The sequence below is a fragment of the Ylistrum balloti genome, unplaced genomic scaffold (assembly GCF_031769215.1).
Source record: "Ylistrum balloti isolate Yb309-2 unplaced genomic scaffold, AGI_CSIRO_Ybal_v1 Utg369754, whole genome shotgun sequence".
Lineage (NCBI taxonomy): Eukaryota > Metazoa > Mollusca > Bivalvia > Pectinida > Pectinidae > Ylistrum > Ylistrum balloti.
Genome location: NW_026781956.1, coordinates 1,019,602 through 1,036,414, shown reverse-complemented (window position 1 = coordinate 1,036,414; position 16,813 = coordinate 1,019,602). Strand labels below are relative to the sequence as shown.

The window sequence follows — 16,813 nt, the reverse complement described above, 5'->3', positions numbered from 1 at the left end:
TGTAACCCAAATCAGAACAGTATCATGATATATGGTTAACACACAAGATACCGGTAATTATACAAACATACTGACCAGACAATGTGTTAATCTAAGTGCATGCTTACATTTTGATTATAACATATTAAGAACAAAGAAAAAAATATCCTGAACCTAGATATTTTTCAGTAGAATAAATTACAACCTTACACAAGAATGAAACAAATACATGCTAGGCATGGAGATAACAATAACAAAGATATTGGTTTATACAGAGGAATCTGTAAGATAAATATACAACCTGATCAAACTTAACAAGATTGCACAGTTCAATATCTACCCACTGACCAGTCATTGCTGGTCAATCCTGATTACTGACCAGTCATTGTTGGTCAATCCTGATTACTGACCAGTCATCACTAATCAATCCTTATTACTGACCAGCAACTGTGGTCCATCCCAGACCATACAAGAGCATTATCCAATCATATAACAAACAAAGGGGCCAAGGGGCCTGTATCACTCATTGTTATAATTTCATCAATCACAGCAAAGTACAAATATTTATTGATTTGGGTTGTTGCTGTCTGAGAGACCTTTTCATTCAATAATGCTCACGACCAGATTGGATCCAATTCTCTACAATTCTCTTTTAAGTACTGAATTAAAGAAAATGTTAAAAGACACTGGGTCCAAGCCTAAGATCAGATTGGTAGTTTTTAGAACCAGTTTAGCTTCAGAAAAACTGTTGGTAACAACTGTTTTTTGATAAAATGGTATTATACTACAGTCTAAAACATTTAAAAGCATTAAATACTTTGCTAGTTCATAGACTGTGGACAACTCTATAAACACATTAAACACTGATCCATTGACACTGAAGTTAGTGTGTAAACTCAAGAAATAAACTCATCTTTATCTAAATTAACGTCACACAACCATATTAGTGCTGGACTAATTTACACAACTTCACTTTCCTATTGATTTTGATTACCTGGTATAGCACTTTTTGCTTTTATATCAATATTAAGTGCTTTTTAAAAACAGCAAGCTAAATGTACTATAGAAACTTGTCTCCAATCATCACAATGTCCAAAGAATTAAATACAAACCTGCAAGAATATCTACATCCTAACAGTATAAATGAGCACTGAATGCGATTGAAACAGAAATATGTTTGATTATCAACAGTTTGACTTTAACATGGTTTTACAAATTATAGTATACTAACTTCAGTTCTTCCAGTTCCTTTTACAATTCTATTGTTGAGTAAACAGGAATATTTATAGATATTATGTGATATTTATAGCACATAAGGACATTTATAGGGACCATGTTATATCAGTAGATATTGAGTGATGAAAGACGGACAGCAACTTTTGGCAGGTATATAGTAGCACAACAGTTTAAAACACTTTATATTTTGAAGAAGACAAAATCTGCTATTTCACAACATTAATAAGACATAAGCTAATTGGCCATTAGGATTTGTGTCTCCTAAATGTAGTGGTCTAAACTCGCTCGGTTGCACTGATAATGCTGATTGGCTGTTGTTCACTTTGTTCCAGGGATTCTTGCAAAGGAGGTTGTACCTCTGTTTCCACTGGCTGGTCTCCTATCATTTCTGTATCTCCATCCATTGGTTCATATTCAGATGGCTGGTTAAGGTCCATGAACCGTATTCCTCTGAGGACAAAATATAAAAAATCAAACTTTATATCACACAGACAAGTATTTACAAGATTGAAATTAGCTTTCTCAATACACAACATTTCTTTAAAAAATGAAATGCTACATAACTTATGATCTGTATAGAACATTTCGAATATTCCTTCTATTTTTTTTCTTTTTCAATTTTAAATGTATTAAGATACCTAAATATCATTTCTCACAGACATTATTCATTGTGTTTAGTAACAACAAGATGAAGGATGGAGCATCAATGCCTGGGATTCCATGGATTTAGGTTTTATTGGTTTACATGTTTCGGTTGGCTAGGCCAACCGTCTTCAGAACCCACGGAATCCAAGGCCTTGTTGCTCCATCCTTCATCTTGTTGTTAGTACATATCATCTATGGAGCTGTGCTAGAATACTCCTGTATCCACCTAGGATTCCTGCTCCGACATATCTATCGATCAGTACCACCCACCGGACGTTGGACCCCTCCACCCCTTTTTTTTTATTTTTACACATTGTGTTTAGTAGTTGGTAGAGTAGATTTCCAGACAAGACTTTTACATTCCACATCAGTTACATGACAAAAATGACAGGTGGGACGAGGATGGCTATTTTGTTTGAAAGCTGGTAAGGTTGGTCACCATACTTGACTTTTAAATTTCACATAACTTACAGAACAAAAATGACAGGTAGAATGAGGATAGTGATTTTGTTTTGAAGCTGGCTTGTTGTTTATTATATTAAACTTTTATATCTTCATTACTTACATGACAAATGCCACAGGTAGGATGAGGAACAGGACAGAAATTACAAAGACAAATCCTGTGAAGTAGTGTAGGGTGCCAGCGTACATGGCCTGGAACATGAGGGGCGCCAGGAAGTATGATATACTTTCTCCACAGTGCATCAAGGCAAACAAGGAACCTAAAAGGATAAACATTTAAGATTATAATACTTTAGGAAAACAGTGAACCGAAATCATTACAGTCTCACCATCTGGACAAAAATTTGTGACATCATCTGCATATTAATCAGTGATCTTCTCATAAAGAAGAAAATACCACAATCAGAGCAACTAACTTGATTTTTTTTATCATTTTTGAGTTTGAGTAAATTACTTCTGAAAATGGATGCCCGAAGATTCAATGCGAATATATTAGAATGGAATTTGCTCTGTGATTTGTTTGAATCTACAACTGATCTCAAAGTAACATCCAGAAATAGAGCTACTCGAAACCTCTTTATTTCAAAATGCAGTGCTACAAACTGTTATAGGATTCGCTCTCACAAACACAAATCAGAACAAAGCGATGATCTTTAGTCATACTTTAGTGTATAATGCTTCATATAAAAACATTACTAACTGGCCACATGTTATCTGTACAGACCAGGAAAATTTACCTGGATTGAACCTACTGCTTATACAGTTAATTAGAGACAAAATATTTTATCTTGGTAACATACCTTGATCTGGAGTTTCAATTCCATTGGCAACTATAGACCTCAACATTGGGAAGGGAAGTAACTCCAACACCAACAGGAGGATAGCTGTAAAAAGCATAAACATCAGCTACAATACAACTTATTTCTTCATAATATAGCACATTTCATGGAAGAAGTAATAGTACAACATAACATTCCCATAACATGAAACTCATAAATGGTGAACACCTTCCCTAGATCCAGAAATTCATAAATAGTGTACACATTCCTCAGATCAAGAAATGAAATACACATTTTCAAGACCAAGAAATTAAGATGTAATAACGTCATGGACCAAAGAAATTGTATACACATTTTCTGGACCAAGTTAATGTGCACACATTTCTCAGACCAAAAATGCCCCTAGCTTCCATGTTTCTTTTTCCTTATTTTCACACCCAATTGGTGTGTTGGTATAACACAAATATGGCTGTACAAAGAAGTATATATATTATGTTGACTTACAAAAGTAGAGTACTGTTTCATTTTTAACAACAGCTATCCAAAGTGTTCCAATAGCTTTCGAGAACAGACCAGCAAAAGTGATACTGGTGTCTGAGAGTATTAGCTTCAGCACAGGTGGAGTAGACACCGTCCCAATGGCAGCAACTGCCATTATGACAGACAGGAACATGCCAATTCTGGCAGTAGGCCAACCATAAGGAGGTCCTCGTAGGTACAAGACCAGGGTATTTATCTGTCCAATGTGGACAATCGCATATGTCTGGAAAGCAAGTATTGCAAGCCAAACTTTCACCATCTTACGGTTGGTACAACGAAAAAATTTCCCCATGGGTTTGAATGTATCAATACAGCAATTTTCACTGGTGTAGTTCCTCGTGGTTTGAACATTTTCTGGAATCTTGACCTCCTTGACTAAGAAGAATGATATCAAAAACGCTATTGCACTGCAAATTAATGTGAACCAAAATGGTTGAAGAAAACCCCAATCTTTCACCCAGAATCCAGCCATAATATTTGCAATTGCATACGCTGCACCATTCAGGAATTCCTGGAGTGCCAATCGCCAAGCTCTCTTCTCTGGCTCAACAGAATTAATTGCAAAAAAGGTACCGCCAGCATAAAATGCAGTCATGCTGCCACTGAGGCCTCTCAAAGCTGATGCCATGAAGAGACCATCAATGGTCCAGCCTGTGTACAGGATAAGTATGTAGATGAGAGAGTAGAGGAGGCTACCGAACGCTGGTACCCATAACAACATTTTTCTTTTGCCAGATCTGTCACTGAGAGCCCCCAGGATGATAACAGTCACCACGGATGGCAGGCCTTCAGCCATTTGCAAGCCCAACACTGCCATGATACTCTCCTTGTGGGCCTCATAATACGGACCGGGTTGGTTCTCGTCATCGGGTGGAAAGTAGATTTCTTCGTGGTCAACAACCGTGTTGTTAAGACCATGTTGTTTATATATCTCCGACTGAACATACTCCTGAAACAACGGTAATGTCATGTGCCTAGAAAGAAAAAACGTGAAATATGCAACTTCGACGAGGTAAGGTTGTATCGTATCGATAATGTCCATACACCAATCGTTCAGTCTTTGCAAGCGGCTCATGTTGAAGAGTTTGACAATCTTATTTGAAGATCAAGTTTACATTCTAAGTTTTGCCATCCAATAAAAAAAATCCCGAGAAAATTTAGTTATGTTTCCATTTTCTAATCAGTAGTCCTTCGTTCATGCTTAAACGACAACTTCCGGAAACACTGCGCCTCGATCGCGTGATGAAAGGGAGATTATTCTAAAAGGCTTTCACTCTCTCTCTAGCTTTCTCTCTCTATATATATTTATAGCGAATGTTCAGTAGGTCTTTGTGATATGTGATTTATGGAATTATTTTATTACAAAAGAAAATATAAAAAAGGAAAAATAAATAAATAAAGAGATAAGTGAATTAAAGAAATGTTTATGTATATAATATAATACAGTGTGAGAGGCCTCATAATGCGCCTCTGACGATATTAGCTATAAATAGAAAAATAAATAAGTATCTAGACATATCACAATAGACAAATTATTCCAAATATCCTTAACCTCCTTAGACTCTGGTTCAGTGCCAAATGATGTAATTAAAACCGGGAGGTAAGCAACAGTCCTTTGAATTGGGTCTCAAATATTTAATTGATGGTATAACGTCATCGGTCTGGCGAAGGTACAATATCAAGGCATGAGAAACCGAGAACTTCAATATCTCAAAACCAACAATCAATATGTTCTCCCCCACAGTCCTGCAACTCTTCAGCCATAATAACCCTCCATCCCTACTCCGGCGTACACACATAATCATGTAATAGTTTGTCTTTTTTTTTCTTCTTTTACATTTTTAATCCGCCTTAAGTGACATCACTAAAACAGTTAATGATAGATCTATTATAAGATTGAATATGGGATGTCACAATAATGAAAATGGGATGTCACTACAAAATATAGGTCATATCAATGTATTATGGTAATATCACCAATTCAGTTGGTGATAATATCATAATGAATACACATTTGTGATATAATCATTTGAGATGATGGATCACATGATCGTTTCAATGATGTCACTACGAGGAATAGAAAGTAAAACGGCATCCACATCCCCAGCTATCTAGTGTGTTCAATAAGAAAACTCTTTCTCTCAAGTTTCCACCAAAGTGTTTAGCCATAATAAGACTCATACGCCCTTGGTCCACCACGGTACTCAACCAAAATAGCCATCAGGGATTCCAATCAGAATAATTCCCTGTCTCCAGCCCTCCAGAGTTTCCAATCAGAATAACCCCATGTCTCCAGCCCTCCAGAGTTTCCAATCAGAATAACCCCATGTCTCCAGCCCTCCAGAGTTTCCAATCAGAATAACCCCATGTCTCCAGCCCTCCAGAGTTTCCAATCAGAATAACCCCATGTCCCCAGCCCCAGAGTTTCCAATTAAAATAACCCCTGTCCCCAGCCCCCAGAGTTTCCAATTAAAATAACCCCTGTCCCAAGCCCCCAGAGTTTTCAATCAGAATAACTCTTGTTAATAGGGGTCTGAAGTAGATTAGGGGTCCTACTAATTTCGGGGAGGGGGATCCTTACGCTCATCGTTGCTGAAATGTGTAAGTCCTTTTTTAGCCTTTATAGGGTTTCCTTTTTTTATTTGACTATTTGTGTTTATGTGTTTGTTGTATGTGTTTTATGTGAAATTAAAGTTCTTCGCTTCAATTAGATGGTAAATAAGTGTACCTGACGAGGTGACAGGTCTGTAAAATACACATAAAATTTTGTTTTATTTGAGTGTGGTGTTATGTTTCCTTGTGATTGTTCCGTTGTCAAGTATATGGTGTGTATGTTTTATGTGATAATACAGTTCTTTACTTAAGCTGTTAAATAAGTGCACCTGCAAAGGTGACGAGTCTGTAAAATACATGCAAATCTATGTTTAGATTTACGTGGATGTGTTGGTTATAGGGTTCCTGGCAAAAGAACCCTACTGTTACTCTACGGTGCCCCATATTAAGAGCATGGTGTCCCCTGTCCTGAAGGTGGTGTTGTAAATATACCTATGTGGTTGGCAAGTATTGTGTGGGGTTTTGATAATCAGAAGTGGAGCCCTACTGTGTACCTTACAGCGCCCGTGTAATGTTGAATTTGTATATGATGTGGAGTTTTGTTGTAAACCGATTTCGGCAGTGGGCGTTCACCGGCCGTGTGCAGTGGGAAACCACGGGGGACACCACTGCCCTCGTTGTACGTGACTATTTTTACAGATGTTTATGCAGGGGGTTACTGAGGTGGGCTCTGTTGTGACCTGTTCACGTGGGGAAGATCTTGGAAGGGTACAAACACACATTAACCTACTGGTCCCACAACAATATACCGCATCTCTCACTAAGGCACACACAGTATGTACAAACCCTCAATATAATATCCCCTATACATTACCAACGTCAATAACACATAGAAAGTTGGAAATGTAGCATAAGTCCCAGAGGCCACTGGACGCCCCGAAGACCAAGACGGGATAAAAGACCTGAGACTTCCTCCTCGCCACCTCCAGACTACTTTGCTGCCGGCTATCAAATAGGTATCGTTAAGGCACATTTAGGTCGGGAGTCGTCATCAAAATTTTAGTCAGATTAAAAATAGGATAAGGATAGGTTTAAGACGACTCCCATCTCTACCTCCTTCTACCCCTCTCTACTCTATCTCTACATACTTTTACCCTTCTACTCTCCTTCCTATCTGCTGTACACTGTCATGTACGGTGATGAAGTAGACGTAAAACCACTCAAAATGAAATCAAATCAAATCAAAAAGCAGGGGATGGGGCACAGAAGAGGACACCGCAGACTTCCTGAGGCGTCGGTGCGCAAAAATGAACGAGAGGATCATTAAAAAAAATAATCCCTGGTACAGTCTCCTTGTATCTGATGTTATATTTTGTTGTAGAAACTTATTGGTTTTAAATATCTGATAATTGTGTTGTGGACAATGTCCGGTTTATCCAGTGAAGCCAGGAAGCTATTAGTACTGCCATAGCTGTAAAATGTTTAGAACAGAAAAAGAAGACACGATCAATTGTTTCCAAATTATCATGGAGCTCGCAGTTTGATGATATCTGTTTCAATTTTGTTTTTCTTAACGGTAATCTTTTGTCATGTGATTTACTGTGACCGTATAATTGATTAAAACCATGTACTTTTGACTTGCTTTTTCTTTGATTTTCCCGAGATTGTTCGAGTTACTTTTCTATCCTATTTTGTTCTGTAGCTTTATTTATCAGCGAGTAGACTTCTGTTTTGGTAAGATTGATGTAGATCGTGACATCGTGATCTAAAAATGTCCTCGCTAATTCATCTGCTGTTTCATAACCAGGGATATTTACATGAGATGAGATGTATGCAAACTCGCCTGGAGGAAAACTCCCAGATCTACATGTACTATATTTTTGTTGGATTTTTGAACCGTCTGTATAGTATTGAACTGTTATTATTATCATCAATGATTGTCATGGATACTGGCCTCTGTTAGATTTAGTTTTTCTTGCGTGAAGAATTTCATAATTGATTTCTGGGGTAGTTAAAAGCCGTGGGTCAATCGGAATGTTTGATAGTTCATGTATTTTAATGTTATGTAGCCTGATTTTTCAAAGATATATTAACAAGCTGATTATTGTATGCTGCTCGCTGATGTAATTCTATTTCATTTCTATACACAATTTTCCAATCATCTTCAACTTGTTTATTGGGAGGGAAAGGTGGTCCTAAAGTTTCTGTCCTGGCTCAATATTCGAAAATTAGTTTCTGTCGTCGAAGTTTTAATGTCAATTCGTCCGATTCTGCTTGTAAACTAACAGTGTGATTTTGATAGCTCCCAGCACTATTCCTAAGGTTCTATGCTGTATTACATCTAACGCCTTGAGTACATTATCGGAGGCCGAATGGTACACTTGACAACTATAATCTATTTTTGATCTGATAACAGTTCTTTACAGTTTAATAATGTAGTTTTGTTGGAACCCAGAATATTTCCAGAATCAATGGTAAGTGTATTAAAAGCTATTTACACCTTTCTGTTATGTATTTTACGTGTGGTTTCCATGATAGTTTTGGGTCCAAAAAATATGCCAAGATATCTAACTCTACTTAACGTACTCAGTGCGCTTGTCGCCCAGATTTTCTTGAATTTTCTAGAGAAAGATATAGCAACTGTTCATTCATCAGCCCAGTTCTAAATTTTGTCCACGGATGTTTGGATTAGTGAAACCGTTCCTTGTAATTACTTGTTAGTTATCCAAATACTAGTATCATCTGCAAATTGGGCTAACTTGAGTTGAGTTGAGTTGAGTTTATTGCGTGTGAATATTGTTTGAGATGTTGATTAATTTTATGAAAATGTTAAACAAAATAGGGGAGATAACACTATCCAAGGGACGCCATTATGTACAGGTTTCTCCTATGAGCTTCTGAGTTGTTTCCCCTTACTGGAATTATCCTATCTTTCAAAAGGCGGGTTATAAATCTATAAAGATTAAAGATCATAGGAGATAGATAGGGTTATAAAGATTACCTAGTGATACCAATATCCTTAAGAGATAACAAAAGTCCTTTCTGCGAGAATAGATCGTAAGTTTTTCCTCGATCTAGAAACACTGCTGTACAATGTTGGTTTTTCAGATATCTGTTTTTTAACCTCAGACGTACTTCTGACGAGTGAGTCTAATGTTGATCTGTTGTTTCTTAGACGAGAGGATCAAATGGTTGGCTATAAAAAGTGTCGCTCCTACCTGGGACATCTGTGGTATAAGAGGGGAAAATTAAGCGAGTGTGTATTAGACCTTAGGACCTTGCAATGCTAATAAACCCTTGTTAATATCCCTCCGGAGTTTCCCATCGGAATAAGCAATTGTTTATAACCCTTTGAAGTTTCCAATCAGAAAAAAACCCTTTGTTAATAGCCCTCCGGAGTTTCCCATCGGAATAAGCTCTTGTTGATAGCTCCTCCTGAGATTCCCATCGGAATAAGCCCTTGTTGATAGCTCACAGGAGTTTCCAATAAGAGTAAGCCTTTGTTAGTAGTTTTCTGGGGTTTCTACGTAGAATTTACCGCCATGTCCAGCCTTTCAGCTCTTTACTTCTCTGTAAAAGTTACTTCTCCCGAACAGATCACCTCAAGGTTTCAACACGTCACAGTGATACGGACCGGCATACATTATTTGTATAGTTTCGACTTTGTGGAACAGGTTTAGTTGCTTGACTTAATCGCCTCTTAGGTTGCAAATGCAGATCCCTACTCCTTTTCTCACCGCTACGTCACAAATTTCATTGGGTGGCTTTAAAAATATACTCACATTTAAATATAATATATTGAACATTGTAACACAACTGATGAAGGAAGACAATTTTTGAATAGTGTCATGTCCAGGCATTGACCTCACGATCTACGGCAACAAATTACTGCAGAGCCAAGAATTTCCAAACTGCCTAACCATTACACCACCACGACATCACCAAACGGGATGTTATGGAAGTTGTACTGATAGCAGGAAATGCTCGACATAGCAAAGTGGAGTAGGAACAAACAGCAACAATAACAACCAAATAGAAAGCTCCTGTTGTAACTCAGTAATTTTCAAACTCCTTGGGAATGACAATCTGATAGCCTATAATTCGCGAGTAAAGGGTTGAAAAGACGGTATATATCTATATAAGTATCCATTATAAGACAGTCTTGGTTATAGTGAATTTAAAACAAAAAGATAAGTTCATAATTTTATCATTTTCTATCCGTTTATTTATTTAATGGCTAAAGGGTGACAACTACGATGGCGATATTTTCTAACAACATAGGCAAATGTATGGCATTGCATTTTGACGTCATTTCATTGTCAGCGTTGTAAAAGTAATGAATTGTGACGTCACCATGGTCTGTGGTGGCAACAAGGCCCTATCATGCAGAGCCGTCGGGTGAATCGCAGGGTGGTGGACAGCGACTGCAGCAATGGGATATCAGAGTGTGTCTATTGGAACGAGCATCAAGTGGCGAACTGGGTCGAGGAGCAGGGCTTCCCGCAATATAAGGTGAGGAGCAGGGCTTCCCGCAATATAAGGTGAGGAACAGGGCTTCCCGCAATATAAGGTGAGGAGCAGGGCTTTCCGCAATATATTGTGAGGGGCAGGGCTTCCCGCAATATTGGATAAGGAACAAGGTTTATCGCCATATAAGGTGAGAAGCGAGAAGGTATCCCCACTGTTTGAGGCGAGGGACTGGTTATCTGCAGTATATGGTGAGGAGGAGGGCTTCCTGTAGTATTACGTAAGGAACAGGGTTTATCGCCATATAAGGTGAGGAGCAGGGCTTCCCGCAATATAAGGTGAGGAACAGGGTTTACTGTAGTATTAGATAAGGAACAGGGTTTATTGCCATATAAGGCGAGGAGCAGGGCCTCCCGCAAAATATTGTGAGGGGCAATATTGAATAAAGAACAAAGTTTATCGCCATATAAGGTGAGGAGCAAAAGGGGATCCCCACTGTTTGAGTTTAGGGGCAGGTTACCTGTAGTATGAGGTTAGGAATAACTTTTCCTGTAATATAAGGTGAAGGACATCTACAGTATACAGGACAGGGTGTGGGTGTTTAAGTTGATGAACAAGACATCCTACAGTGTCGGATGAGGATTAGGTTTATATAATCAGTTTCGAACGCTTAATTGATGGGGAAATACTTACACGTATGAAAATGATAAGAAACATGATGTAAAATTTCCAATGACTTGTTTCCGCTGAACTTAACTTTACGTGTCCACTTTATAGTGTATTTGAGGGATTTTGTATGATCTACCCAATTTTGTGCATTTGATGAAAATTTTGCCAAAGATCGCCACGGCTCCCAAACTTCTGACTGCTTTGAATCTGATATGTTTCCCTGATAGGAGTCTGGTGTAGAGGACTTGTCTTAGTCCTGAACCGGAAATAAACTTAACTTAACTTAACTTACATTTGTGGTCCCATTGCTATCCATTGTAACACGCAGTTTAGTTTCTATTATGCTTTATCATAGAAAAATATTCCAGTGATACTTTAGGCTGGTTTGGATGTGACTAGTGAAACACATTGTCTATGTTTGGAAATGTGAAACATCATGACATTTTCCTTTTGTACTAATTTATGATTCTGCGTATATTCACACAGATGTTCCCGTGATAAATTGTAGTCATCTAAACAATAGGATATATCTAAAAGTAGGTTATTCGTTCTTTTCTAATTCTAATTTCAGGAAAGTTTTCTGAGTAATTTCGTCACTGGGCGGATGTTGATAGCTATAGACACATCAGCTTTGCCGAGTATGGGTGTGAATGACTTCGATGATATGAAGGTGAGTACCTTAACATTCACAATACATCGGTAATTAGGTATAAATATAGAGACTACGTACCTTATAACATGATGACTAGGTCGAGCACACGCGTACATTAAACATACACACAGAATGGAAATGGTTACTGTACAGAATTTACGTTTCAAGGATTCGGACACTACCGTTTTTGATGTCATGAAAAATGACCAGCACAAGGGTCATTTCATTCGTTGGGTGCCTCGCTCCAAATACGATATGTGCGTGTTATGTTCTCGTTGTATGGGGTCATTTGTTACTTCCAACTTAGGATGGTATTTCACACAGCTAAGTAAAACCAAAAAGCAGACCAAAAAACAAGGGCACAGTATGCACCAGCATTTAGCTTGAACATACAGTCTAAAGGTGAACGATCGGTTTATACATGAAGAACGACGCAATATCTATTAGTAAAAAGACTTAAATACTAGAAACTATCGCTCAGGCATGAAATTCTAGGTAACTACTTTATGTAAAATGTCTGAAATAATATTTAAATCATGTGTCTTTACCATGAAATCTTCTCTTTTTATCCTTGATACCCACCGTTTATACCATTGTGACTCATTTTTTAAACATTGATACCCATTGTTTATACCCTTGATACCCACTGTTTATACCCTTGATACCCACTGTGTATACCCTTGATACACACTGTTTATACCTTGATACCCACTGTTTATACCCTTGATACCCACTGTTTATACCCTTGATACCCACTGTTTATACCCTTGATACCCTCTGTTTATACCCTTGATACCCTCTGTTTATACCCTTGATACCCTCTGTTTATACCCTTGATACACACTGTTTATACCATTGATACCCTCTGTTTATACCCTTGATACCCAGTGTTTATACCCTTGATACCCACTGTTTATACCCTTGATACCCTCTGTTTATACCCTTGATACCCTCTGTTTATACCCTTGATACACACTGTTTATACCCTTGATACCCTTTGTTTATACACTTGATACCCTCTGTTTATACCCTTGATACACACTGTTTATACCATTGATACCCTCTGTTTATACCCTTGATACCCAGTGTTTATACCCTTGATACCCACTGTTTATACCCTTGATACCCACTGTTTATACCCTTGATACCCTCTGTTTATACCCTTGATACCCTCTGTTTATACCCTTGATACCCACTGTTTATACCCTTGATACCCTCTGTTTATACACTTGATACCCTCTGTTTATACCTTTGATACCCACTGTTTATACCCTTGATACCCTCTGTTTATACCCTTGATACCCTCTGTTTATACCCTTGATACACACTGTTTATACCATTGATACCCTCTGTTTATACCCTTGATACCCAGTGTTTATACCCTTGATACCCACTGTTTATACCCTTGATACCCACTGTTTATACCCTTGATACCCTCTGTTTATACCCTTGATACCCACTGTTTATACCCTTGATACCCTCTGTTTATACCCTTGATACCCACTGTTTATACCCTTGATACCCTCTGTTTATACCCTTGATACCCACTGTTTATACCCTTGATACCCTCTGTTTATACACTTGATACCCTCTGTTTATACCCTTGATACCCACTGTTTATACCCTTGATACACACTGTTTATACCCTTGATACCCTTTGTTTATACACTTGATACCCTCTGTTTATACCCTTGATACCCACTGTTTATACCCTTGATACACACTGTTTATACCCTTGATACCCACTGTGTATACCCTTGTTACCCACTGTTTATACCCTTGATACCCTCTGTTTATACCCTTGATACCCACTGTTTATACCATTGATACCCTCTGTGTATACACTTGTTACCCACTGTTTATACCCTTGATAAAGCTAGTTTAGTTGTGTAGATACAGATTCGAGTCTGCCAATCTCCAACACAATGCAGTATATCATTCTGAAAAATATATTTAAGCCTCACATTGTCCACTTCACCATGACAAGACCAATTTTAGTGAGGATTTACTTGTTCAAATAATGGATACGCCGAGAAACGGTATTGAAGGCTAGCAATAAAATCGTTCCTGGTGACATTCTAGATCACGTGTCATAGCAATAAAATTGTCACTGTTTATATGCTAGATCAATCATATGTTGTAGATAACACCTTTGTCCAAACACCAGATCATGTTCTAGTTATCATCACTGTTGACATTCTAGATCACATGTCCTAGCAATGAAATCATCGCTGTTGACATTCTAGTTCACATGTCATAATAATGAAATCATCACTGTTGACATTCTAGATCACGTTTTAGAAGTCGTCACTGTTGACATTCTAGATCACGTTTTAGAAGTCGTCACTGTTGACATTCTAGATCACATTTTAGAAGTCGACACTGTTGACAATCTAGATCATGTTTTAGAAGTCGTCACTGTTGACATTCTAGATCACGTTTTAGAAGTCGTCATTGTTGACATTCTAGATCATGTTTTAGAAGTCGACACTGTTGACAATCTAGATCATGTTTTAGAAGTCGTCACTGTTGACATTCTAGATCATGTTTTAGAAGTCGACACTGTTGACAATCTAGATCACGTTTTAGAAGTCGTCATTGTTGACATTCTAGATCATGTTTTAGAAGTCGTCATTGTTGACATTCTAGATCACATTTTAGAAGTCGACACTGTTGACAATCTAGATCACGTTTTAGAAGTCGTCACTGTTGACATTCTAGATCATGTTTTAGAAGTTGTCACTGTTGAAATTCTAGATCACGTTTTAGAAGTTGTCACTGTTGACAATCTAGATCACGTTTTTGAAGTCGTCATTGTTGACATTCTAGATCACATTTTAGAAGTCGACACTGTTGACAATCTAGATCATGTTTTAGAAGTCATCACTGTTGACATTCTAGATCACGTTTTAGAAGTCGTCATTGTTGACATTCTAGATCATGTTTTAGAAGTCGACACTGTTGACAATCTAGATCATGTTTTAGAAGTCGACACTGTTGACAATCTAGATCATGTTTTAGAAGTCGACACTGTTGACATTCTAGATCACGTTTTAGAAGTCGTCATTGTTGACATTCTAGATCATGTTTTAGAAGTCGTCACTGTTGACATTCTAGATCACGTTTTAGAAGTTGTCACTGTTGACATTCTAGATCAAGTTTTAGAAGTCGTCACTGTTGACGTTCTAGATCACGTTTTAGAAGTTGTCATTGTTGACAATCTAGATCATGTTTTAGAAGTTGTCACTGTTGACATTCTAGATCATGTTTTAGAAGTCGTCACTGTTGACGTTCTAGATCACGTTTTTGAAATTGTCATTGTTGACAATCTAGATCATGTTTTAGAAGTTGTCATTGTTGACATTCTAGATCACGTTTTGGAAGTCGTCACTGTTGACATTCCAGGCCACGTTGTTTAGTCTAGATAACCAATTCTAGCTTTATCTATGAAATTATCAATATTTTGTTTGTAGCTCAGATCTCCATCAATATTTTGTATGTAGCTCAGATCTCCATCAATATTTTGTATGTAGCTCAGATCTCCATCATTATTTTGTATATAGCTCAGATCTCCATCAATATTTTGTTTGTAGCTCAGATCTCCATCAATATTTTGTATGTAGCTCAGATCTCCATCTATATTTTGTTTGAAGCTCAGATCTCCATCAATATTTTGTTTGTAGCTCAGATCTCCTTCAATATTTTGTTTGTAGCTCAGATCTCCTTCAATATTTTGTTTGTAGCTCAGATCTCCATCAATATTTTTTTTGAAGCTCAGATCTCCATCAATATTTTTTTTGAAGCTCAGATCTCCTTCAATATTTTTTTTGAAGCTCAGATCTCCATCAATATTTTGTTTGTAGCTCAGATCTCCATCATTATTTTGTATGTAGCTCAGATCTCCATCATTATTTTGTATGTAGCTCAGATCTCCATCAATATTTTGTTTGTAGCTCAGATCTCAATCAATATTTTGTTTGTACCAGAAGGTAATCAATGGAAATCTTTTGCTTGTAGCACAAGTGAGCTAGAGGTTTAAACATTCTCGTGAAATGATTCTTTCAGCGGTTGACCAAACTGATTCGGGACCTGATTGGAATTCCCAAATTACATCACAAGCCTGAAGTTGCCATGAGGAATCCAAAGGTAGCCTACCTAGAGTTGAAACGTCGAACTGGTAATAAGATGAACAACACCACGTACAAGTCATTTCTTCATGAAAATCTCAACTTCTTTGCCACAAGGAACAAATGAGAATTAAAGTTTTTCATACTAAAATGACATTTGATAATCAATTTTGCTTTTAGTCATATAGGATCCTATATGAGTTTTCATTTCACATTACATTTTATGAAAAAAAGTTTTAGAAGATTGCATTTTTTCATATATGACATGGAAAAATTAAAATTCATAAATCTCATTTGAAATGGAAATAAGTTTTAGGATATCTTTTATCACATAGGAGGTGGTAATTTCAATTAACAATCTTAATATGTTGTCAATATTATGACATCACAATCAATTTCTGACTAGCACAGCCTATGATAAAAACAAACGATCCAGGGTATATAACACTAATTAATGTCACTAATTAATGTCATAAGGAAAATTTATTTGGGCCAATTCAATGAATGATGGTGGCACCAAGATCCCTCTGTTCCTTTGTTTATATATCACACAGCCATAGCATGAAAAATCAAGGTGTACCCAAATAAACAGCATATTTTGTTGAGGTGAAAATTGATTTTATTATAATTTCAGAAGGGATATTGCTTGAGACAAAGTCCAAATGCAAAAAAAAATTTAAAAAAATAAATAAATAAAAACAGAA

The 16,813-nt window shown here is 37.2% G+C and overlaps 2 protein-coding genes across 2 annotated transcripts; one reads left to right on the top strand and one right to left on the bottom strand.

Moving 5' to 3' along the window:
• Positions 1-760: 760 nt before the first annotated feature.
• Positions 761-4,716, bottom strand: LOC132543395 (lysosomal proton-coupled steroid conjugate and bile acid symporter SLC46A3-like). Its single transcript, XM_060206888.1, has 4 exons — positions 3,606-4,716; positions 3,123-3,206; positions 2,426-2,582; positions 761-1,665 (listed from the first exon to the last, which is right to left on the bottom strand). Exons 1-4 carry the CDS (start codon positions 4,714-4,716, stop codon positions 1,491-1,493), a joined length of 1,527 nt encoding a protein of 508 aa, XP_060062871.1. The 3' UTR covers positions 761-1,490.
• A 5,861-nt stretch (positions 4,717-10,577) lies between these two features.
• On the top strand, positions 10,578-16,236 carry LOC132543348 (sterile alpha motif domain-containing protein 15-like). The gene is made up of 3 exons (XM_060206840.1): positions 10,578-10,706; positions 11,902-12,000; positions 16,048-16,236. The coding sequence occupies exons 1-3, from the start codon at positions 10,578-10,580 to the stop codon at positions 16,234-16,236; spliced, it is 417 nt and encodes a 138-aa protein (XP_060062823.1).
• The last annotated feature ends 577 nt before the right edge of the window (positions 16,237-16,813 follow it).

Bases quoted from the DNA above. Each gene is read 5' to 3' on its own strand.
- LOC132543395 (XM_060206888.1), bottom strand. From the start codon at position 4,716: ATGAGCCGCTTGCAAAGACTGAACGATTGGTGTATGGACATTATCGAT. The intron at 3,207-3,605 runs GTAAGTCAACAT...TGCTTTTTACAG, and splicing joins TGAAACAGTACTCTACTTTT to CTATCCTCCTGTTGGTGTTG. The intron at 2,583-3,122 runs GTATGTTACCAA...TTATCCTTTTAG, and splicing joins AATTGAAACTCCAGATCAAG to GTTCCTTGTTTGCCTTGATG.
- LOC132543348 (XM_060206840.1), top strand. From the start codon at position 10,578: ATGCAGAGCCGTCGGGTGAATCGCAGGGTGGTGGACAGCGACTGCAGC. The intron at 10,707-11,901 runs GTGAGGAGCAGG...TTCTAATTTCAG, and splicing joins AGGGCTTCCCGCAATATAAG to GAAAGTTTTCTGAGTAATTT. The intron at 12,001-16,047 runs GTGAGTACCTTA...TGATTCTTTCAG, and splicing joins ATGACTTCGATGATATGAAG to CGGTTGACCAAACTGATTCG.